The 25,975-nt window shown below is 42.7% G+C and overlaps 1 protein-coding gene across 5 annotated transcripts in view; it reads right to left on the bottom strand.

Annotated features, from left to right (window-relative positions):
- The window catches only part of LOC147307431 (ryanodine receptor 3), a 110,344-nt gene extending 84,991 nt beyond the window's left edge, over positions 1-25,353 (bottom strand). For all 5 annotated transcript variants that reach the window (XM_086275162.1, XM_086275163.1, XM_086275160.1 and 2 more), the window contains exons 1-2: positions 24,914-25,353; positions 2,864-2,983 (exon numbers count right to left, since the gene is read on the bottom strand). In XM_086275162.1, the coding sequence (XP_086131288.1) occupies positions 2,864-2,983; positions 24,914-24,961 (168 nt within the window). In that variant the 5' untranslated portion in view covers positions 24,962-25,353. The remainder of the gene's footprint in view (positions 1-2,863; positions 2,984-24,913) is intronic.
- Positions 25,354-25,975: the final 622 nt, after the last annotated feature.

Consider the following 25,975-nt stretch of genomic DNA (forward strand, 5'->3'; position numbering starts at 1 on the left):
AAGTCAGGGGGAAAAACAGCCGTGACTTTTTATAGAAACACGAGCCAGCGTGTTGGAATTCAAAAATAGTTTTTACGGATACACTTCCACTGACACGCTTGCTGAATTTAGACATCACTGATTTGCTACTTGTCGAGAGATGGTGAGAATTTAGTTTAATTCGAAGAGTCTTAAAAACTCACTTGCTTTCCAGAAGGAAAAAGAACCACACACACAAATGCACTGAAAGAACCAGACTGAGAAAGTGCATAGCTCGATACTTGATGACATGCTCATTAAAGGTAAAGGGATATAGTTTATATCTCTATCTTAACTAAAGGCGCAGATTACTTCTTGCGTGTGAAAGGTTTGTGGTGATGAGCCCACAGTGAACTGGCAGCTAACTCAGAAACTGCAGTTTCCATCAGCCTTTACAGTAGTTTATATGAACTTTATAGACAACTTTACAATGACTGATCTGCAACAAAATCTCTTGTGAAATCCCAAGTCATGGGTTCTGGGTCTGTCGGAGCTTCTTTCAGCACACAACACTCGCAAAACAGCGTTTTAATCATAAGATTTTGACTTCCTGTTTAAATACAAGCTTAGACAAATGTCTCTTGGCTAGTTTCACATGATCGATAGATCTCAATAGTACTGACTAATAAATTATGTGAAAATGCAAATAAAAAATACACTTATATCTTCATTCTTTCATTTCACTTTTCTAAGGAAAATGATGCACTGCACCCTAACCTTGCACATCGCAGATGAAATTATTTGAAAAACATATCAACAGTAGCCAAACCCCATCATCCATTATCGTCATATATAAATATCAAGAACTTCAAAACGAACAGAAAGAATTACAAAGCGTTGGATGGTTAATGTTGACAGATCTGAGTCCACCTTTCAACATAAAAAACAAAAAAGAGTTTTCAAATGTTCAGGAAGTTTATTCCATTCCCTCGCAGCTTTAAAAGAAAAGTCTCTGATTCTGTGTGCAGTGTAAAGGTATGACACGAAGTCTGGGCTGGTGAAACGTCTTTCCTATCTGTTGAGAAGCCGTCCAGCCCTCCTCAAACCTCTCTAGGTCACAACACATGGACCTTTGCCCTCGCCTGGACTAAAACAGGAGGTGGGGAGGGACAGCCTCGAGACACAGGGGAAATAAAAATCAGAGTGACCTGGAGGGGATGGCGACTATAAAGCCCCGTCAAGGAGATAGTTTTGAGGCAGCTTGGCTGACCAATTGTGTGATGAGAGAGCAAGTGTTTTGCGATCGTGGGCGAGGATCGATCGCGTCTTTATTTCTGTCTCCAGACAGAAAGGTCAAGCAGGGTTAAAGCTGACTGTCCTGAGGATGTGGCTTCATCCGCTTCCATTGTTCTTTAGTTTAATTGGGGGCGGCGCTAAAGCTTTTGGCTGGTAATGAAAAGGAATTTAGAAAAATGAGCTGGTTCCAAACAACAAAGACAAGCATCAAAGCTATAATGGTATGCGGGCACAACTCCATAATATTGAATCTCTGACAAGTGAAAGCTGCTGGTCGTATATCACACCAACGGCTTCTCACGAGCTGATTGATGTTGCCACTTACAACGTGCACGCTTTAAATCAGCCTCGTTGCATCATTTTGGTTCTGTCCCTCATTACTAGACTAGTTCACCGAGGAAACGAAGCTTCCTATTCAGTCATCCACCTCTAAATGGACATCTTGGGCTTTTTTCACAGCTATGTTGCTGATCCCAAAGGTGGGGTGATGCCTTTTCATAAAAAAACTACAGGGAATGAAGACAAAGTGCCTGATACGGAGAACATCCATCACACCTGTCAGGTATAATTACCATCCAAAATAGAGTAAAGGCCTAACCTTCCCCTTGAAACACAGATATACTCTTTGTGTGAGCTATGATAGTAAATGTCAGTATTTTGCCAAGTAAAAAACAACTCTTTTCCCTCTTTCTCTGAAAAGTATTTCTGCGTTTCTTACATGGTCACCCACGCTGCCCATGCACATAGTGTCTTGAGTGAAATTAGTCAATATTAATGGATTATTATTAAGAGACAATCAATCCAGATGAAGCCTAAGGCCCGTCAACTGTAGCTACAGGGAAACATCAATGCCAGATTAGCAGCAAAGCATCGGCAGCCATGAAAAGGCGAGAAAGAATACACATCCCTCCAGCCGATCAATCTTTATAAATAATCGCTTAACAGGGGGATCAATTAAAAGAAAAAAAAAAGAAGAGAATGTGTGCCATATGGATTAATTACACAAAAAGGCATTATGATGGCACCCCCACTGACAGCAAAGCAAAAGAAATTGCATTTAACTCATTAAAACTTTACACTCATTCAAACAAACTGCAAACAGGCTGCTCTGCTACAGTAAGCAGCGGGCAATTACAGCTAACAACAGTGCAGCTTATGAAACAATCCATCAATCACGTCCAGGGGCGTAATTTCAGGGAATTATCATCTGAGGGGGGGGACCTGCGGAGATGCGACGCCGTCCCTGATCCCTTGAAAGAAAAGCTCATCAAGGAGACTGCGGTGGATGTGAGCTGCTGTGCTGCTTTTTTTTCTGTGCGTGTCTGCTTGGCTTCTCTGATGGTTTGCTCAACCCAAACACGAACGGACTAAGCGGATGTTTGGTTTCCATGGAGGTTTTTTTATAGATGAACGCTTCCTTTCATCCGGTACACGCTTCTGAAAACTGCTTCATGTCACATTGGTCCATTTTTTTATTTGCATCTTAACACACACAAGTGTGTGAACATAAAGATATAGAAACATCTCACACTGATGACATGCATTGTTGTGCTGCCAGTTCAAATCTGAGAGAATAAAACGGTGCAACAGTAGAGCCAGTGTTGCCTACCTTTGCCTCAGATGTGGGCTCCAGGTAACACAGTCGATTGCCGAGCCCCTCGGCAGCCAAGCAGAACTTGCGATTCTCCTTCTGGATGCAAGCCACACACTGGAGCACCACTTCATCATCCTGTCAAAACAAAACAGACTTCAGTTTGTGTCTGCGCATGCAAGCTTAGACGCTGTCAGTGTGTGTGCATGTGTGTGTCATCCTGGGAGAAACCCAGTTCATCCACACACATGCCCATCCTTGTGCATTGATCGGAGGAAACTCTCAAACCACCATGGCCTGAGAAGTGCTCCTTCTTCTCCCCTGAACCTCGACACCAACCACAGTTTAGTTCATACAGCTGTTCATCAGAATAAGAGAAGCAAACTAGAAGTGCAAGCAAAAGCGAGCCTAACCTTAAACCTTTGAAGCTTTGCTTAAGTTACAGTGATGATCATCTTTTGACAATTAACCAATATTCAAAGGTCTATAATGACTTTTTCAGATTTGCAGCTGTAGTTCAGACAGTAGAGCAGGTTATTTACTAATCAGAAGGTTGGTGGTTCGATCCCTGGCTGCTTCAGTGTACGTGCCAAAGTATCCTTGGGTAAGATACTCAACCCCAGGTTGTGCTCAATGGAGTGTGAATGTTAGATGGAAAGCACTTAGATGTAGAAAAAAGTGCTTGTATGGGTGAATGAGCCATTAATGAGCGCTTGAGTAGACAAACGTTATATAAGGACCAGTCCATTTATCGTTGGTTTATTGTTGTTTGAATGGCCACACGGTGGTTACTGTCACAGAACTAATGCCGTGCTCTTTCTTTGCATAACTTGTTCACTGCCATAGCAATGATTGTTCTGTTATTATGGCGTCTGTAATTTTTAACATCACATTGGGTTCAAATCTGCCAGCTGCCTAACGCGGGGATTTACAAAAATGTTCATTATTTTTTGTTTTCCTCATATAAAAATGGATGGAATAAAATGTCCTTGCATCTAGAATGAATGTCAGGTGAATTATTAAAATTTCTGTTAAAAGATAAGTAAACTATGTTGCATTCAAACATAAAATTGGACGTTCTTAGACCTTTTTTCCAAATTATCCATGGCTGATCCCTTTGAGTCAACCCAATCTTCTTTAGGCTATTTACGCTGTTTATATGGTGCAAATGAGGTTAAGGCTATTTGCTGGAGCATTTCACCCTATAAACAGAAATAATGGCTGAAACAAGTGAATGCATTTGACTGTGTGCAGATACTGTATGTTTAAAGACCAAGGAGATCATTGTAGATTTCCGGAAGAGGGGTCATAACAACCATCTGCCTCTCTTCATTGGCAGTGAGGCGGTGGAGAGGGTGAGCAGTTTTAAATTCTTGGGGGTAACTGTGACCGAGGACCTGTCCTGGGGCAACCATATCACCTCAGTTGTACGGAAGGCCCAACAGCGCCTCTACTACCTGAGGAGACTGCGGAGCGCACACATTCCCAGATCTCTGATGTTGAACTTCTACAACTGTGCCATCAGCAGCGTTCTGACGTATGGATTTCTAGTGTGGTTCCCCAGCTGCACCAAGGCCGATCAGCAAGCACTCCAGCGGGTGGTGAAAGAAGCTGGCAGAATTATTGGAACAAGTCTGCCAGAGATCAGTAATATCTTCCCCACTCGCTGTCTGAGGAGGGTGCACAGTATCCTGCGGGACCAACATCACCCTGCGCGCCACCTTTTCCATCTGCTGCCCTCAGGGAGAAGGTACAGGTCTATACAGGCCAGAACATCCAGACTGGCCAACAGCCTGTATCCACAGGCTGTGAGGCTCCTGAACTCTCTGCCCCCCTCTCACGGACAATAACCATATCCAACTTCTTAATAGCAATGAACTGGTCTGCATTGGTGCATCATATCTTTATTCTCTTCCCCCTCCTGCCCCCCCCCCTCTTTCTTAAATAGATAACTATCATATCTGATATCATATCTCACAGTACAATAATATTGAATGGGTTGCATTGTTGTATTTTGTCATGTTTCTCAGGTCTTTGTCTGAATTTCTACGAACATTATTGCTAAGGATTGTCTTATTGCATTGGAGTCACACTGGGTTAAATATGTACACTTGGGTTTTAAGGGGTATTTATTATTTTCTTCTTTTTTTTGGGTTGTATGGAAGCCCCAAACGCAATTTCATTGTTCTTGACAATGACAATAAATAAATAAATACTAAATACTAAACAGTGTGTGTGTGTGTGTGTGTGTGTGTGTGTGTGTGTGTGTGTGTGTGTGTGTGTGTGTGTGTGTGTGTGTGTGTGTGTGTGTGTGTGTGTGTGCAAAATGAAAGTTTTGTGGATATAAATTAGATAAAATTAAAAGACTACAATGTTATTGTAAGGTGCTGCAGATACATAAAGGCCACAAATGGCTCATTTTAGATCGTCCGTAGGTGGTTGCTAGGCAACATATTGTAATCAATCGTCCATAATGAAAGTTTTATGGTTAAAAATTAGAATAAATTGCTGTAATTGTGAAAGGAAAATTATACAATGCTTTTATAAGGTGTCATTTTAGCTAATTGGTTGGTGGTTGCTAGGCATCATGATGACGTCATAATATCTGGCATAGATGAAAACCTTCAGGGAACTAAGATGTAGCTGCATGACTGTGCAGGAGAAATTCGCAGGAAAACAAGAGATTTTACATATTTATAGTAGGATGAAAATAAAGCCATAATAAATAAGACTCATTTCATGATTTAAATTAATCGCATAACACACAAAAGCTGGCTCATTGTTTTTGTGTGTTATGCGAGTAAAGGCAAATGCAGTTGATGACGACAGACGTCACCAAAAACATAAATTGTTTTGGGAGCACAAGAGCTGAAAAACAAACATCCAATGCCACTGCTGTGTAAATGGGCTTATGGTGTTTATAGTGTTGGCCCTGTAAACGCTGAATTGGGCATAGTTACTCTTTACGACAGCAGAGCAAGCAGAAATTTGCTGATATTGGCTGCTATGGGATGGGGGGGGGGTTGGAAGCTGCTGCACAATTGCCAGCTGCATTATTTAATGTGAGAGGGATTGTGCTGAGAGCAGAGTGCAGCAGTAGTAGTAGTAACAGTAAAGCACTCCATTACAGTGCAGCACAATGCACAGCAGCGAGAGATAAAGAGGACTAGCATCTGCACGTCACCGGGTGCAAGTCCGTGTTTGTGTGCGTAGAAAGCACTGCATGGAAATCAATATGAGAAGCCTCGAGGCCCCTTTGCAACGCACGCGTTACACATTCATTTTCGAGTTGCTCGTGTGTGCTTCTGTCGGTGTAGATATTTTCCTTTTAGTGAAAAAAAGAAAAAGCAATGTGTGCGTGCATTTGTGTTTGTGGGTGTGTGGGTGTCCTTAATGATATTACCACTATTATGTGTCATCTGATGGCTACCAACAGCAGCAAAGCTTATGTGGTTTGCGGATGTCTTCCTCCCCTTACAAACAGCCTTGTAGCTTCGCATTAAATTAGGTTAAGGTTAAATGTGGGTATGAAATTTAACAGTTGGGAATGACAATTAACATTATTAACAACATTATTAATGGCACTATCATTATCAATGGAAGCAGTATACTGGAATTTAACTGGAAGTGTGAAAACGTGCTTTAGCACTACTAGCACAATGCTAGCATGCAGCATTAATTACGATGCGATACCAGTAAAAATGAAACCTTCAATATTGACTTTTTATTTATTTGGACGAGCATCGTACGGAGCTAGGAAGAGACAAGTTCGGACATTTCTGGCTTAATGAAATGGACTAAAACACCAGTCAGGCGTAACATTACATGTACTGACAGGCAAAGTGATTAGCTCTTCATCATGGTAAATGGTAAATGGCCTGTATTTGTATAGCACTTTTCTAGTCCCTAAGGACCCCAAAGTGCTTTACACAACCTGTCATCCACCCATTCACACACACATTCACACACAGGTGATGGCAGCTACATTGTAGCCACAGCCACCCTGGGGCGCACTGACAGAGGCGAGGCTGCCGGACACTGGCGCCACCGGGCCCTCTGACCACCACCAGCAGGCAACGGGTGAAGTGTCTCGCCCAAGGACACAACGACCGAGACTGTCCAAGCCGGGGCTCGAACCGGCAACCTTCTGATTACAAGGCGAACTCCCAACTCTTGAGCCATGGCACCTGTTAGTGAGAGAGATATATTAGGGAGCAAGTGAACCTTTTGTCCTTGAAGTTGATGTGTTAGAAGCAGGGAAAATGGGCAAGTGTATGGATTTGAGTGAGTTTGACTGGGACCAAATTGTGATGCCTTGACGACTGGGTCAGAGCACCTGCAAAACTGCAGCTCTGGTGGGGTGTCCCCGGTTTGCAGTGGTCAGTATCTAACATAAGTTGTTCAAGGAAGGAATAGTGATTAAGCATTGATAGGGTGGACTGGTCTGAAGAATCGCATGCCTGGCTGGGTGCATCGCTCGTCTGGCACCAGGATGCATTGTAGGAAGAAGGCAAGCCAGAAGAGGGAATGTGATGTTTTGGGCAAACCTTGGATCCTGTCATCTATGTGGATCTTACTCTGCAGGTGGCCATAATGTTATGCCTGATTAGTTTATATATATGTATGACTTTTTTTAGTCTTGCTGACCACTCAGTGTGTAAGATACTAGAGGGGTGCAGCACAACAAATCTATTTAACCACCTTGAGCACAGAAATCCAGAAGTTTGTGCAACAGCTTATGTGATCTATAAAAAACCCCACAGCAAATAAACTAAGCGGTTGCACTTGAGCTTGACATCTGTGGAGAACTACTTTAGAAAGAGCTTCTGACACTTTTTTCCTCCTCACAAATTTTATAGAGCTTTCATCCGTGTGTCATACTCTAGCTTTTCAAAACAGATGGGGCTTTCTCATTGAGTTCACAGGAAACTGATGAAGCTGCTGATGAAGGCCGGTAGTTCAAACCGCTTGAGTATAGTTATGTCACTGCATGCTGTCAGTACACAAACAGTGTACTGTTTGCACAGTGGGGAGATTATATATTTAAACTAAGGCTGACTGTAGGAACTAATAAATCTTGGCGGGGTTGTTCGATACTGGGGAGAATTATAATCCAGGTTACGTTGGTCAATGATCAATGCCACGACGAACATGGGATTGTTATGGGAAACACTTTGCATAATGCTAACCATCTCAGATCGATATTACGTATGGATTTCTAGTGTGGTTCCCCAGCTGCACCAAGGCCGATCAGCAAGCACTCCAGCGGGTGGTGAAAGAAGCTGGCAGAATTATTGGAACAAGTCTGCCAGAGATCAGTAATATCTTCCCCACTCGCTGTCTGAGGAGGGTGCACAGTATCCTGCGGGACCAACATCACCCTGCGCGCCACCTTTTCCATCTGCTGCCCTCAGGGAGAAGGTACAGGTCTATACAGGCCAGAACATCCAGACTGGCCAACAGCCTGTATCCACAGGCTGTGAGGCTCCTGAACTCTCTGCCCCCCTCTCACGGACAATAACCATATCCAACTTCTTAATAGCAATGAACTGGTCTGCATTGGTGCATCATATCTTTATTCTCTTCCCCCTCCTGCCCCCCCCCTCTTTCTTAAATAGATAACTATCATATCTGATATCATATCTCACAGTACAATAATATTGAATGGGGTGCATTGTTGTATTTTGTCATGTTTCTCAGGTCTTTGTCTGAATTTCTACGAACATTATTGCTAAGGATTGTCTTATTGCATTGGAGTCACACTGGGTTAAATATGTACACTTGGGTTTTAAGGGGTATTTATTATTTTCTTCTTTTTTTGGGTTGTATGGAAGCCCCAAACGCAATTTCATTGTTCTTGACAATGACAATAAATAAATAAATACAAATACAAATAAAATGTATTCGACTCAGATACAGACTGAAATGAATAGCCCTTATGGCAAAGCGGCTCTGAGCTGGGTTAGAACATGCAATCAGTCTCCTTGTTAAGGGACCAAGAGCAGAGCTGATTTGAGCCACATAAGGATAGTATCGATCCAGGCATTCAATCAGAGAAGGCAACTCTCACGTCTCTGCTTCAGTCTAGCCCACAGCTGGCCCTTTTCCCTTGTCTCACCCCTGCACTGAAGTAATGTGGGGTATCTCCCCCCTTCTCTCTTTCTCTCTCTCACCCTGTGTCACAAACCCCTTGTTTTTTTATTCTTCTCCTCTTGCCCCTGACTTCTACACAGGATTCATAAAGAGAAGCACTAAGTGATGTCAGTCAGGTTGTAAGAATGGAAGGTACTCTTTTTACTCTTAAACTCTTAAAATATTTGAACCTGGTTGTCTATATGCAAAAGTCTCTCTATTACTACAGGAAAGGTTTAAAAGGATGACATGAGAGTTCATTTTACAGCTATATTGTTAGACATTCAACACTGGCACAATGAAATTGGTTTAAATATATAATAGATGATGTTGTACTTAGAGTTGAAGGATACTGGCATACAGCCCTCGAGACAAACACAAAGATATCTACGTATCTTTCTCAAAGCTTCCCAAACATTGTGATATAAATTTTCCTTTGAAGCAGACTACTAAAACCAAGAAAAGAAATAATTTCCCCACCCCAGCGAGCTAAGCAGTCATCATGGCATCATTTATCAGAAGAGGTAATGATTTAAGCAAAGTGACTTTGACACCAATATTTTTCCACCCTGAAACCAATGCACCCAGCAAGAAGGCAGGACTTCAGCTACTTATTGACTGTGTTAAAGAAAACATAAATTATTAAACTGTTTTAAAACAAATATGAGGAGAGCGAGCTGAGCCTTCAAGGGCACCTTGGGATTGAATTTGACTCAATCCTAATACTCCCTCGCTCACGCTGCCTCCTTCGTATTCCTCCGTGCTGTGCAAACACATGCGTTTGTCATCTCCACTGTGTATATCTGTGCGTGCGCTACAACAATAGCACAAAGATCTACCTTGTTCTGGAGAAATCGTGTGAGTAATGCTATAGCATATCAATGAGCAGACTCTGACAGCGGCTTTTTTTCCCCTCCCTCTTTTGAGCCAATCACACCCGTCTTATACTCAGGATAATCATAATATTGGTGTTTGCATGGAGACAGGCAGGCATAGTCATGTTACTGTGAGCCAATCACGGGTTTGAACACTATATGAAATCAGGCTCCAGTGTTAGTGACATGCACCACACTTATTCTCTAACAACAGGGCTCCTATGATGGCTAGGAGTGATTACTGAGCTCAAAAGGAAGGTAATGCATCCTTATGGCTTGTAGGGAAAAAATTTGTTCTGGCATCATAAATGTGCAGTTATGTGAAGAGCATCTCTTGTTCTCTCGTCCGGTTATCTGCCTTCAAACAACAAATCTGAGAAGTCCAGGGTTTATTCGGGGTGTAACTTTATGTTATTTGGAAGGCTCTCTCCTAGGTACTGGAATAAGTAGCAATCTGAATCTAAAGACTCTCAAGAGGAGCGTGTAAGCCTTTGGTTTGAAGAAATGCCTTAGGTACTTCAGCAGGTATTGCAGTACAGTGCATGCCTCAGCTCACCGAAAAGCCTCTCACTGCCTTATCATACACCACACGCGGCTGCAGTGCTTTGGCAATGCACTCACTCATACATCCTGAAGGGGCTACATGAGCAACTATAAAGCTCGAGTCGCAATAACAAACTGGAGCAAGCGAGCAAAAAGCTCCCGGTGCTGTTTAGCGGGCGGCACTGTGAGCCTGGGTGCAATGGCAACTGAATTGCTCCAGTATTTCATGCTTTGCTCCCATGAGCCTCGTATTACTACTGCTTGCATTATGCTTATGACATCATGATTCCTCCACTTATTGAATGTGTACTGAATGCATTCTACCTCAATTCCAAAACCTACATGCTTCTGCGAAAGTAAGACGCACGGGTACAACACAAAACCTGCACGAAAAGCAGCATCATCACTACTGTGTCTCCTGTTTAAAACCACAAGTTTTATTTCTATGATTCCTATGATGCGAGACCAGGCCACATGGATTCTAATTAACTGCATTATTTTCAGAGTTGTAAGCTAAATAAGCTAAAATGTGAAGCTAAATGCAAAAATTACCAACATAGTCAAAAAATGCACTAATGCAGGAGCGTGTAAATATTCATATGGCTTCACAAAAGCAAAATCAATTACACCTCCTATAAAGAAGAAATTGCCTTTGCTAAGTATATCCCATCAAAGTAAAGACTTGTGGTGATAAAAATAAATAAATAAATCCAGACTCCACTCCTGCAGCTGCAGCAGATCTTCACTTTCTATCTCATTCTTTGAGGTTAGATTTGTTCTGTCTTCTTCAGCTTGATGTGCCAAAAAATCTAGTGAATCAACAGCACATGGATCTGAGGGTGGCACCAAGTGGCCCCCTGGGAGGAAGCTTGAAGAGTGGAGCACTACAGGTGAGAGGAGAGAGGCAGATCCTGGCTCCTGGAGCATTCATCTCCAAACGCACCACCACACCGAACAGCAGTCTGCGCTTGCCTCCACTTAGCTTTTTGTCCCCCTATTATCATTCTGTATTACACTGTGTAGTAATTCTCCATCATTACCAGAGGCCTGCTGCCACTCAACATTGCACTGAAGCTGGCTCATACGCTGAGACTCTGTTCTGGACAGATTGATACAGCTGGTCAGGCAATGCAGAACTAAATGCAGCTGGGCAGCGGTTGTACCCCCTACAAGGACACTCTCCTGCCTTGGATTCTTGTATTACACCCAGAAACACACTGTGCAGGTAGAAAAAGTCCCGGTGTATCCCAGCCTATTTGTAGGCAGTAAAAAGAGAGGGAATGACTGCAGTATATATGTGAGAGAGGCAATATATACCAGTGAATAATCAGAAAATAAAGCTTTGAAGCTGGTACTGATTGTGTCATTTATGTAAAACTCATCATCAATAATCATATCTGAACTATCTACATGAGCAGCTGCATCCAATCAGAATGCAAACATGTAGTTCTTACACACATTATTATAAATTGGATATATATGCATCACAAAAAAATAAAATAACTGTAGTTATGCTACAGCTTACAATAATACAATGCGAACGCACTGAGCGTATCTGCCTGACTATAACTGCAAGACTTGTAAAATCCTTTCCTGTAATGGACCCCCAGTATCAGAGGAAGCACTGTGGGCCAAAAATGTTTGTTCCAGAACAGTCTGGTGGAGATTAAAGCTCTCTGCTGTCGGGGTGATTCACAGACTTGCAGCTTAGTGCTCTCGCACTGTGGTGTGACACCAGTCGAAATGGAAAGCGAAAGAGAGAAACACTTTGGACAAGAGGAGTGAAGCTTTGTTCTCATGACTCAGTGTTACTCTGTAAATGGGAGTGTTAATGCTCATCTTGAAGCAAACTGCTGAACATGCTGCCCCGAGTGCACAGACCGAATGAGAGAGTGAGAGGTAGACAGAAGGCAAACAGAGCTACAGAGAGTATCAAGTCCTCTCGTCCACACATCATTAAAATCCCAGAAATCAGGGTGACGCCATAAATTAATCTTGACATCCGTTAAAATTTTAGCCTCCTTTTAAGGCTGTGCTGAGGATAAAAGCCTTACAGCATGTTCTTGAACTGTGTCACTGACCAGATCCTGGAACAATCGGCGTGCAGCTGCATCCTGGACTCATTCTGCAACATGAGATCAGTTAAGCTCTCAGTGACACAGGCCTAGACACCAGTCAGCGACCCACTGGCAACCTTCAGTTACTAAGGAAAATGTATATTTTCACAACTGGCTGGTGAGTGGTTGCTAGCCTGAGTGAAATCAGTTGCAAAGAACCTCCTTGTGACTGCGTTGTTTAGTAGCAGATTGACGTGATTGCCCTTAATTTACATGAACTCAGACTTGTCTGAAGACAACTGCCATTAGCTTTCTGAGCTGCAGTTAACCCAGAAATCAATTCAGAAATAGAGAAAATTCACTCTCAATGTGAAATTTGTGCCTTACCACTGCAACCAGCATATTTGGGTGACCAGTTTCACATTAGTGACTGCCAGCAGCCTCCAGCAACAACTCGCCAACCAGATGCAAAATAAATATTTTTCCCTACCAACTGTTGGATACCAGGTGGGCACCCGCCAGTCTCTAAGCCTCCATGAATGGGGCTTTGGCAATCGATTTCATATTGACTACCAACAACCTACAGCAACCCCTTGCAACCAGCCAGGGAGCGCACATTTTTCCAGTGTGACTGGTTGTTGCCAGATAGTCCCCGACAAGTCTCAGAGTCAAGCCATTTGTATACATAGCCTCTCATTAAGTGATAGAGCCTCACATCAGTGAATCCAACAAGTTCATCTGACATTCCAAGAGTAAAAAGTTGAGAAAATACCATCAAAGGGAAGATAATCTAATATCCGGTGGTTCAATGGGCCCATCGATTTTCATGTGTCATCTGCCACATATGGCCACCTCGGATTCAGTCTTGGACTCTCTAATTACCCAATCAACATACACTCGCACTATACAGCTGTGAACAGTAGCCACCATATGGACCAAGGCAATTCATCTTGAAGATTAGACAGGTGTGGCTATCACTGTGAAGCAAACAGCACGAGGTAAAAAATGGCATCTCCTGCTTGTAGCACAGTGTTAGCTCTATGCAAGTGTGTATATCATGGTATAGGTACTGTGTAGAAAACTCAGTTGAAAATGCAGAACGCTACAGTTCACCTGAGGATAAAGTTTATATAAGAGATAAGCCCTGTAGGCAGAACCAACCTTACTCAGGTCTGGAGATATTAAGACTGTCTACATGCCTCTGTAGCAAAGGAGTGAAGCAGGGAGGCTATAAAATGTTTGACTGCACCTTGCAGCACTACTTTGCCTCTCTGGCGGTGGCTTAATCTGAAAAGCTAAGCAAGCACTTTCGCTCCTTCCTTTCTTGCCTTCCTTTAGGTCTATGCAGGCTATTTTATGAAAAAAATACCTTGCAATGTTTCTACATGCTTGGCATTGAAGCATTACAGTGACTACGGAAAAAGATTGGGGTGTTATTGCATTTTTCCCCTGGCTACATGATGACACTGGGGAGCCTCGGGGGCAAGATGTGACAGCACTGTAGCTCGGGCTTGCACCAGAAATCAAAAGGAACAAACTCTTTTCCACTCCTCTCTGCAAAGCAGCGTCACTTAACAAGGAGATTGAGACTCTTTGTGGCAGAGCACACGGTAAAGGAAAATAGGCTGCTTCTACCCTTCCACAAGCAATGTGTTTTATTTTTAGGGTAAGAACCTTCTTGGAGGTCCGAAGGGAGAGCAGCACTAACAGGTGCATCTATAACCTTTCTATGTGCAGCAAGTCAAGCATGATTTTTGACTCACTTTTTCAACTTGTGACACTAAAGAAAGTCCCAAGTGGTGTGGGATGGATGGAAATTATGCTTTGCTTTCAGGTCAAGAACGGGAGGTGCTGGATATGTGACCTACAATATAAAAGAGAGCAGTGATTGCAGTTAATTTTGCAATTTCATAACCTGGTTCAGCTCTACATAAACACAAATTATGTTTTAACATGTTTCAATTTATTTTAGTTTTTTAGTTATTTATTTTATCTTATCTCATTTTAATTTTCTTTACTTATGCTATTAGCATGTACAGCACTTTGTGAACTCTGGTTTTATGTTAAAGTGCTTTATAAATAAAGGTGGTATGATATGGTATGGTAAATAATTCAACATTTGAGGACCTGCCAATATTCTGACAGCAGCAGACTAGCTCAGAGTTGTTGTGGACACAAATGGACAAAAACATAAAAAGCAAAGTTGAACTGTAAGTGCTAATCAAGAGACCTCTAAGAAAATTCAATTTAAATTTTTGCTCCAACAATCAAGTCCTGCTGAAAATCTGTGTTTGTGATTTGCTTTGATTTCATTTGTGTACTCTCAGAACAGTTGCTGAATGGTTGCTGGCTGTTGCCCTATATGACTTGTCTCCAAACACTCACTCTCCAAGCTGTAGTGAAACTTGAAAAATGCAACACAAATGCAAAAGGACAACGTTGGCCTTCAAAGTCAAAGTTGTGCAACCATTAAATTTTAAACCGCACACCTTTTCTCTGTGAATCTCTCCGTTTCAGGTTGTTGTACTTTTTAGGGTTTAACTACCACTCGGTGAGTGTTTGCAAGCATGTTGGTGTCCTTAATGACTCCTGACCTATTGAAGTCCACATTGGACTTACATTGGAAATTAGCGTTAGCAATATACACACACATGTTAGCCTGCATTAATGCGTTTGTAACTCTCAGGATTTTGTCTGTATTTGCGCCTTAGAAATACAGTCACTTAGACATGACAATAAATACTGGTGACTGTAGCTCAGGAGGTAGAGCAGCTCATCTACTGATTGGAAGGTTGGTGGTTTGATCCTTGCCCCCCTCTAGTCTACATGCCAAATAACCTTGGGTAAGATATTAACCCATAAAGTTGCACACTTATGCATCCAATAGCGTGTGAATGTTAGTTAGAAAGCACTTAAAATCACAGAAGAAAGTGCTGGTGCTTTCAGTACTCTGGGAGAGTAGAAAAGCGTCATGTCTATGGTAAATATTGTGCTACAACATCCGCTAGCTAGTTTAGCTTAGCATAAACTGGAAAAAGAGATTAGCCATAACTAGTCTAAAGCCATATACTATTTACCGTACAATAGACAGTCAAAAACACTTCCGGTTATATAGAAGTCTATGTAAGTGTCCCTCAGCTCTCTTGCTCTCTGACTTCAGTAAAGACTTTCCTGATGACTTTATCGGCCCAAATGAAAAGCACTGCTTGTAGCGTTCTAGCTTCAAACCACATAATTAGTCAGAAAGGAGGATAAACAGGTGTATTCTCATATGCTAACACCTTTGTTGACAATCACAAACTGTCAATCAACTGAATGCCGCGTCAAACTACTTCACAGTCTGATCCACCCCTTTACATTTTCAAAACAACAAGGTGGCAGTGAGAAAAATATACAACTTAAGGTTTCATAATGGGAATTTCCTAATCACTGATGTCATGGTGACTATGTCCAGCTTTATGTGCAAAGAAACCTCTACTTGTGTTGCTATTTCAAGGCCAGTAGCAGTTACTTCCAATGACTGGCTTCCTATGCAAGCCAACCATTGCCTCACAAATAGTTTGAGTTTTTCTATAATCAGACAAATAAGATATGACGTGTATATTTCTTTACTTCAGATGTGCAGGACAACTGTGTGCCTGACATTTAAACAAGGCAAATTTTCTATTTCTCATATTGTTAATGAATTCAAACAAATGCAGTCAAATTTCAAACTTTGAGAAACAGACTTCTGACCTGTTCTGCATAATCCTGGAGAGACTGACAGTATTCCACTTGTCTCCTACACTGTATATGCTCTAACAGTGGTCACAGTGTCAGCTTCTCCAGGATAAAAATATCCATTGTCCTTTAAGGCCTGACCTGATGAAAATTCTTCAGAGCGCTCATCTCCATGCATGTGAGCATAGCCATAATGTGCCCCTGGCACAGGAGAGGGTTAAGATTAAACTACAGCTGAGGCATCACTGTGTCAAACTCGATTTGTTCAGGGACTTGTGATGCTGACCAGGTGAAGGGTTTGGGTGTCAAAGCTAAAGCACCGCTGTGATTCAAAGTAGAGGAGCGTACAAGAGTAGAGAAAAGCATCCTGAGGTAAAGAGACTTGAATTAGTAGCAGTTACCAAATGTGGAGTCAGGACACCTCAGTGCATGTCTTGAAAATGCAGGTGTTGGTGCAGAAAACAGCATCCAACGTTCTGTGGCAGCCTCTTGTAGGGTAACTTTTACTGCATAAAAAGAATCAGCCCATAGCACTCTGACTTGTCATACATTTAAGGAAGAGCTTCTTAAGAGCGTATTAAGGGAAAGTTGTAGTGTCAGCTCCTCAGTTATACCGCCACAGTAACGCTTCTTTGAGCTGGGAGTGAGTGTTACTGAGGGCTGAGCAATGCTGCAGATATTTAGCAGGGCAGAAGGATACAAAAGCTCCAGCATTTCTCACCTGCAGGCTTAGACACAGACCTAGCTATAAAGGTTGCCTCTTTACTGAAGCACTGCAGAGTCCCAGCAGAAAGTAGAGCACACAAAAAAGCTACAGTATAATGCAGAGAATGCACTTGAAAACTAAAAATATAACACAGCACTGGTAAGTTGGATATGTGTCAGCAAGCATGTGTGTTGCTGTGATTGTCTTTGCTGGAGCCCATGAATCTCCTGCCTCGCTTGCTGCCGGGGCAGAATAGTACTTTATGTTTTTATAACACACATTGTTGACTCTGCAGCAAAAAGACCCAATAAAAAGAGTGATGCCTCCTTGTCTGTGTTGGCGTGGTGCGACGCGGGGGTTGTTAAAGAGGTACGAATCTTTTATGAGTAACGCTGTCAATATCAGTTGAAAGGGCCGAGAGTTTGGCACCCGCCTCGAGGTGGGATTTTCTCAGCATAGCAATTGTTGCTGCGCCTGGATGCACCTATGCCATCCCGCAAATTACCCAATTACACTCCCTCGGTCGACTCAATCAAGATTCTTCACTGACATGCTCAGGTGACACGGCTGGAAGTGTATTACCCAAAAGCATAAAGACCTGGCGTTACAGTTCAGATAACCGTCAAGGTTCACTTTAAAATAAATCTGGAAAAAGGATCTTAACTTCTGCAAAGTGAGCCTCAACAGCAGCAGATTGCAGCAGTAAACACTCTTCTAAATGGCTTATTAAAGGCCTAACAGTGGTAACAGGCCTATCAGCTGCACAGGTAGGAATATCTTAAAAACATCTTAGCAGACTGTGTCACCTGACAAATGTACCATTTCATTTTTTTACTGAATTCACAGACACAGCAGTAAAGGCCATCAGTACATCTGTTTTCATTTTATTTTTTTTCCATCTGATGCACCTGATGTATAAATCTTCAGTGAATACTGCACTGTGTTCATGGCTACAGATTCAGACGAACATCTGTCTTGTTTGGCAAACACTTTAAATGAGCCAAATGTTTTCTCACTGGGTGGATTTGGTGCTATTCCTGCAGGTAATTAAAAATGGGAAGATGATATTTTTTCAATACATTTTGAGGCAGCAAACTCTTTGCAGAGTGATAGAACTCATGCAGCACACATGTTACTGCAAAACAACTAAAATCATGAAGTGAATGAGAAACTAAAGGACCACTACAAGCAGTGCTTTTTAAACTTGTATTTCCTTTCTTGCCGAGATTTAAATGAGAAAGTAGCTTCCGGTATTATGCCTTTTAAATATTTAGCTAAACACTAGATTTAGCTTAACAGGAAGAAGGAAACAGCCTTGATTAACCTATAGCTATAATTAGCTATAATTTAAGCATGTGAATGACTCTATATAATTGTGTATAAAAAATGGTCATTACCACTGTTTTTCAGACTGCTGTTCTGAAGCCTAGAGTTCAGGATTTTAGTCACTGTAGTGTTTTTGAAATTGGGTACGACCATATTTGGATGAGGCAGTAAACAGTAAACTTCTCTAAGGTATCGCGCTAGCTACCTAACTTGGCTAGTAAGGTTCATGCTAGATTAAATGTCACATGGGATGCTACTTTGGCTAGTGAGCGATTAGCTTAAAACGGCATGTACCTCACACAAAAACTGAACTGCCACCTTAGCTGTGTCCCAACTGGACACAGTTAATGACTGTAGAAAACATGGACGACGCTTCCAGTTTTGGCTTCCCAAAACTGAAGCCAAAACGTCTCTATCGCCCCCTGGTGTCTGGCTGCAGTATAGGTCATAAACCCCACCTCCTGCATGTTAGCGGACTGGGGTCAGATTAAAATTAAAAATTCTCCTCAGATAATTTTTTTCCAAAGATGCTTTCGTTCATTATCAGTAGTTACGCTGATTTATGTTCAAGGGGTCTTCTTTCTCATAGGTTTGATTCTAATTACTACCATAATGCTTTTAAAGTGGGGTGCAACGTTTTTTAGAGTCATTGGTCTTAACTCAGACTGTATTAACCGAATTTAAGTGGCCAACTTACACAGTTACAGCCATGTGAAAAAGAAAGCTTTCACGGGGTTCTCTGAAAAGCTAAGTGCACTGTTGATGCTTCCATGAGAATAAGGAGAGTAAGCAGCAGCCAGGTGCTGCTAATCAAATGACCTTAATTAACTGATCATAAACAAGTGTAAGCACCTCTATAAAAGCAGAAGTTTCAGCAGTTTCTGGAGTTGGTTGTTGGTTTTGAGCATTAAAGGTGTGTTAACAGAATGCCACTATTTTCCCAGGAGTAGACATCCTAGTAAATTCACCCCAAGGTCAAACCGTGCAAAGCTTTTTTTGTAAAAACAGCCCAATTGCTAGATCTCAGGCTCTTACAGGCCTCAGAATATTAAATGCTAAAGTTCCTGACTGTACAAGTAGAAAAAGACTGAACATGTATGGCTTGTTTGTAAGTGTTACCAGAAGAAAGCCTCTTCTTTCTAAAAAGAACATGACAGCACAGGCTAGGTTTGCCAAAATGCACCGGAACAAATCACAAGACTTCCAGAACAATATGTTTTGGACAGACAAGACCAAAATAGAGATGTTTGGCCATAGCACCACATTTAATGAAAACCAAACACAGCATATCAACTATCAGCACAGTGATGGAGGGCTAAAGCTTGGCCCAAAAGGGGCTGTGCAAGTGGACAATGATCCCAAGAACACCAGCAAATCTGAATCAAACAGAGTGACTGCAGTGAGTGGGCCAAATCCAACACGGTGACATGAGAGACTGAAAATGTCCTTATAACAGAAAATTATTATTTCAAGTTACTGCTGAATCAAAGGGTGCACTTAGTTTTTCACATGACTCTATATACAAAGTCATCCACTGGATAGTTTTTATGACATTAGCTGTAAGAGAGCAAAACAAATTTTTGATATTAGGGTGTAAATATCTCTATTTGTGCTGCTAATTTGGGCATTTTCACGTTACTTATGGAGATTGACCTGTTTTTGGTGCAAGGCTCAGGTAACTCTTAAATGAACTGCAGTTTCTGCTACACACTAACAAAATTGTGACCTCCAAAGTCACCAGTGGGGCTTTATAGATTTCAGTTTTTATGCTAACCTGAAGAGAAATCTTCTATATTCTGCTCTGAGACAAAACAGTTCAGAAAAAAGTACTTAAGAGGAAAAGCCAAGAACTGCCTCACAAGCAGAAATCTGTATCACAGATTTTCTACAATCAATGACTAATAGATAGCTACAGCTTTTTAGAGTAAAGCATATCCCGCAACACAGAATATGCTCGAGTGTGCGAGCCAACATTAACTGCCAAGAAGCAGCAGCAAAGAGAAGCCCAGAGAGAGATGGGAGACGGCCCTGGTAATGATGGAGGAGGCAACAGCAACCAACAGGCTAACAGTGGCTGGAGGAGGTGGAACCTATGAGGCTTCTGCTTCCTTTGACTTATGGTGTTTAAGGCTTTTGCTGCTTAACTCCAGTCAATTGTTGGGCCGTGACTCAAATACATCTATGCTGCTTGTAAAGATAAGAAAGAAAATCATTTTGTTTCTGGATAAAGTGAACTGTGTCGGGAAAACGCAGTTCAGGGGAATAAAGTGTACGTTAGTGTGGATTTAAATGGAAATTTGTTTGTTTTACACAAATGTGGCTTAAACAAGCATGTGAAAAGAAAGTGATAAAAACCCTGCAGTGAATTTTATTACGTATGCTAGTTCCAATAAGAAAATCGAGAGATAAAACAGATCACTTTTCACATCCTTTCATAATTTAATTATAAAAAAAAACTTCAAGCATATTGAATTTCATGCTTTTTCCCTCTGATGTTTTCCAGCAGTCACAATACAGATTCTACACTGCCTTATTAAATATTCAATATCCGAAACGCCAGATCAATCAGGCCTGCTTACCACACGCCACTGACATTGCTGAGGAAATTTCTTCATTTGGTGGCACAATCAATAGCTCATTACTGCAGCTTTACACTGTGTTGTCTCTGGGCAGGCCCTCTGGCTTCATTCCAGGCCTATCTGATCTGTCCATCTTCATCACAGAGAAACAGCCTCCTGCTGAACAACAATTACACTCTTAACCTCACACCAACTTATCGCTCTGTAAGTTGACTTTTTTATGAGATGGAGTGTGATGAGGCTTTATGATCGTGTGCGTATTTGAGCAGTGATATGTATATAATGCATCACATCCTTTTGATTTCACGCGCGCCAAGCGAGCAGGCCAGAAATAAGAATTAAGTATGCAAACGTGGAAAGGCAAGCTTTCACACAAAACATCAGTTCTCTGCTTCGAACACACAAAAACACAAACACCGGTAAGGCAACAAACAAAGACATTTTTTCGAAATCGCTTCCTTACAAAGCTTTTTCCCTGCGCTCAAAATCTGCACCATTATACTCGAAATGCCTTTCGCTCACTAACAAAAGTGAGCTATTACTTTTTTAATTCAACCGTGAAATGACAGAAGCACTCATCATAATAGCGTTAAAGCTCGCCTCCTTGGTGTCACACAGAACGCGGTGATGTGCTGAACCGAACTTCCCGTCCGTGGAATAATTTCATGGTCATCTCTAATAATTATACAAAGACCAAGTGAGTGACAGTGCAAGCCTGCCATACTTGTGGCACTCAAACCCTGCACAAACAAGTACCCCAGTATGGAGGTACATATTATGGAGGTACATATCATTCATATACATACCCCAGTATGTATATGAATGATGAATGGTTGGCAGGGACCCACTCTCAGCTCTGAAAGTTTCTGACTGCAGAACAAGGGCACCTTTGGTTGCCTCTGGATCAGCGTGAGGCTCCTTCACCCTCGCACTCTTGCTACTATCTCAAATTGCAGATGACATCCTCCAGGAAAGACACGTGATAATAACGTGCACAGCTGCAGTTATTCACAACTATGCGATTAGAGGGAAATGAAAGTTCATCTGCGGGGAAAGGAGCTGAAGAAAAACATGGAGGAGAAAAGAGCAACAGCAGCGAAGGAGCAGAAAGGAGACGCACAGGACGAGCGACCTCTGGCACCGAGGCCGCCGGCGCGCGGCACACTCAAAATTAGTGTTTTACTGAGATTACAGACTCCTTTCTTTTTTCTCTCTGCTGCTTGTTTAGGCTCATTGCTTTGCTTCTTCTGTGCTGCTGCGCTGGCAGTCATCGCCTGGATGCAAAGTGAGGCCAGTGCCTTCACATAAACAAGCCGAGCGCTGCCACAGCGCATTAGTCACAGCTCAGGTCTGGCCTTTTCAAAGTCGCTACTCCTACTCAAACTGCTAATAGAGCCCCAGAATTTGATATTAGCCTAGCAGGGATACATCCATCAGCGAAGCTGTGCGAGTGCCCTCATGGGGGGCTAACAGGGTGGTTTTTGAGAATTAAAGCGAGAAGAGCGGCGAGCATCAGGACCGAAAGTTTCTTAAGGCCCCCCCTGCTTTATTCCCCCTCTTCTTTCTGCACTAATGACACAAGCAGGCAAGCAATTCATTAAAAAAACTACCCTTATATAATGAGCAGCCTGAGCAATGTGACCATAAGCTGATATTTTTTCACTATAGGGCCTATTACAAAGCCACTGCTGATGGAGCCGGTGCATTTGAGGACATTTGCAAACAGGGCGAACACAATGCCTGTGGAATATGCAGACTTATTAAAGTCTCTGCACAGCCCCTCGCACCCTTGGACATTAAACAGCAGTTTGTGGGGGAAGCTTCTGTCAGAGTCTCCTGGCTCACAATCAGCACCGTTCCTCTTCCTGTAACATCAAATTACCCGTGGCTGAGATATCCCTGCTCTTTCCCTCTCTTCCTTTTATTTCCTCCCACTGTGTTGGGTTTATAGGCAGCAGTCCGGCAGGGGTAATTTCTGCTACCACTCCAGGGAAATTACTTTGTGTTGTTAGAGAAAAGGCAGTTTGCGAACTGCTTTATCAAGCTCCCCGTCTCAAGTAACAGTCAACATTTCAACGCAAGGAAGAAATACAGCCTCAGCATATCTGTGCTTATAAGTGCGCTAAGTGGCATCAGTGCAAAGGCAAGAATAGTCACCGTGGGTGTGTGTGTGATGTTTTGGATAGGCATATGTGCATCCAACTGTGCATTTGTTTCTGCAGGACTGCTTTCATTGCCCGTACATCCTCGCACACATATCTGTTCTGCTCCTCTACGCCGAGCGGTTCAGCTGTGCCTTACTTGGACTGATGAATAATTTCTGCACTGTGCTCTGCTGTGGCACGTCTGGTGCAGCCTGACTGCACCACACAGCTACAGCTCCGCATTTGCATTCAAAACGCACACACTCACACTTTTACACTGATGAGCACCAAGCATGCGCCCGCCGTCCCGACACCGTCCATTCTGCCAGACGCTTCCCTGTGTGGAGGATGCAACAAGCCGCTAAAAAAACAAACAAAAACAAAAAAAAAGCAACAGCAGTTTTCTATTACTCAGTGTCATCTTGCTTCTGCTTCCAGAGTTTACGAAAATTGCTCAGTGACGCGCCAACAAACTGGACAAAGAGCCAAGCAAGGAAAAATCCGCCAATTCCAAAACTCTCACCTGAGGTTGACTTTAAAAATCTTAACTCTGGATTTGTGGCATTTAAATTCAAGGCCAGAAAAGAGAAGAAACGGTGCTGAAATGTCAGCTCTATTTTGAAGTGGCAGACATGCTGATGTGGTGACCTCTATGTGCTGTGGCTAAAAGGTTGGGGGGCTGCAGGGCAAATGAGCAGGGGGTATAAGCTTACTTCTGAGTGAAAAGGAAGGGGCAGTCTTGGATTGTGGTTTCCAGTCTTGCTCATGCCTCTAAAGTCACATTTTAAAGCTGGACGTCTCTAATTATCCGACGCTGCTGTAAAATATCTAATCACTAATTAAAATGTCATTTAAAACACCTCTGTTCAAGTCTTTAAAAAAGGCTGTAATCTGCATAACACAACAACAACGTCGCTACTGTGTGTGCCTCCAAGTACAGCAGGTTGTGCATCTGTAAGCAGCTTAATAAAGGGAAACCACAAGCAGCAGCGCCAGTGGTGTGTGCAACCGAACACCTCCTACTGTCTCTGGGTCTATCTGGAAGACCTCCAGGTGCTGCGCTCCTTCATCTATCCGAGACTAGCGTGGAATTTTTCGGGTATGATATGCCTCTCGGTGTGTTTTTTCGTGGATGAGCGGGTTGTGTCAACATCTATCATTGTCAGCAGTAGAAAGCGTTCCTCTCAGTCCAAACACAGCTAGATATTTACGAGCTTAAACACCCATCCTCAGCTAGAGAAATCCATTTCCACTAAGTGGCAAATATTTCCACTGTAGTGCGGAGCTAGAGCCAAGAGAGAAAATAGTCTTCAGCCCGTTTAATCCTAATCATACACTATTTAATGAGCATACAATACTGTCTGTTTATGTTAGCTTTGTCTCTGACGAGTAAGACAGCGTTGGTAATCTGGGCTGGCTGCAGTGAGACTGTGATTATTGCAAAGATGCTCCTTCTTAGTTCATTTGCATAGACCTTTGCTGCTGCACAGGAACCCTGGGACGACTGTCTGGACAGGCAGTGTAGGCTGCCAGGCTACCACGTTAGTGCATTATACAGCACACTGGTTCAGAGGTCCATTTTTTTCTCTTCAAAAACAAGTCAATTGACGCTGACAGAACAATGAAGCCTCTTGATTCAGTGAGCCATTTTAAGTTGGATCGCAGAGCTCGAACTGCCAAACTGTTACCACATAATGATAACAGGTAAGTTTGTCAGCAGAAGAGGGGGAAAATACCGCTGTGAACTTCTTAGGGGCAGAGATTGTACGAAACACAATAGCTGTCAGTGAACGATGCGCAAAACAATAGGGCACTGTCAACGCCTGTGAGATGTGCAAAGGGAGAGGGTTATCGAAAGCTACATGACAGAATAACATCTGTCAGTAAATCAAAGTGGCAGCCAATCGACAGGAATAATCTCTCACACACTCACACAGAGAGCTACACATATTCCCACAGCGCAGCGCTTACAAGTAATGTACTTACAGTTCTGAGGAACTGGATCTCATCCTCTCCTTCTCCACCTTCAGCCATGGCTGCAAAGGAGCCTGTTCAGACTCCGCTGGCTGCCTTCTCCTGTCGAAATTAGCATATAGCTAATCCACGGCCATACAGCGGGAGACTACCGCAGCATGTGTCACTCAAAAACCCCTGCGCTCACGCCCCTGTGCTCGCCGCCCGGAGGAGGAGTGTGTGTCAGCATCGGAGGGCTGGAGCAACTGGGGACGGGTGCGTGGCGGGGAAACGGGGAGAAGACGAGTCCTGTAGCGAAAGATGCTGGAGAGGGGGGGGGGGGGGTATGTGTCTTCGACGTCACCGTCAGACCTTATTAGCACAAGCGGGAATATTCAAAAAATCGACACGCGCTTTCCGTCTAAAGCTAATTTCTTTCCCGACACGCATGCTAAAGCGTGGGGTATAGCGCGCCCTCCCACCACGGCGCACGCAAGAAATTCACGCTAGCTGCCATTTCCAGATCAGCACCATGGTCAGCACCCCACTACCCGCACAGGCTTTCAGTGTGGAGGGTCCTGCACTCACCCTGCAGAGGACGGGATTTTATTTATTTATTTATTTGTTTTCCTTTTTTTCTATTTTTTCATGTTGCCGATCATTTCTAAATGTTTGAGGAAGTGTGGATATGACTATTGTATAGAAAATATGTCACTGCTACCGCTGAAGTGCAAACGTCTTCCAAATCAGCCTGAATCTAGAACAACGTTCCCTCATTTGCTATGATGTCTTAACAGAGCTCTTTTTTTATTATTACAAAAAAAAAAAGGGGGGGGGGGGTTCTTGCACAACTACTACCTCACTTGTAAATTATTTATCAGATATTTGATTAACTCAATTACATATTAATGAATGCAAAGTAAGACTTTTCACTTATAATGTGTGACAGCGGTCGTTCTGGTGACCCAAAGGTTGGTCATAAGCATAATGAAGCTCGCTCATCTCATCTACAGCGAATAAACACGCAGGCGCCCCAACACGATGAGATGCTGCCCTCTAGCGTCAGTGCGCCAAACTGCTAAGAATAGAATAGAA

This window comes from Aulonocara sp. 'chitande type north' Nkhata Bay, linkage group LG19 (assembly GCF_057382095.1).
Source record: "Aulonocara sp. 'chitande type north' Nkhata Bay isolate Kocher_YH1m ecotype deep benthic linkage group LG19, A_spYH_male_GT1.1, whole genome shotgun sequence".
Lineage (NCBI taxonomy): Eukaryota > Metazoa > Chordata > Actinopteri > Cichliformes > Cichlidae > Aulonocara > Aulonocara sp. 'chitande type north' Nkhata Bay.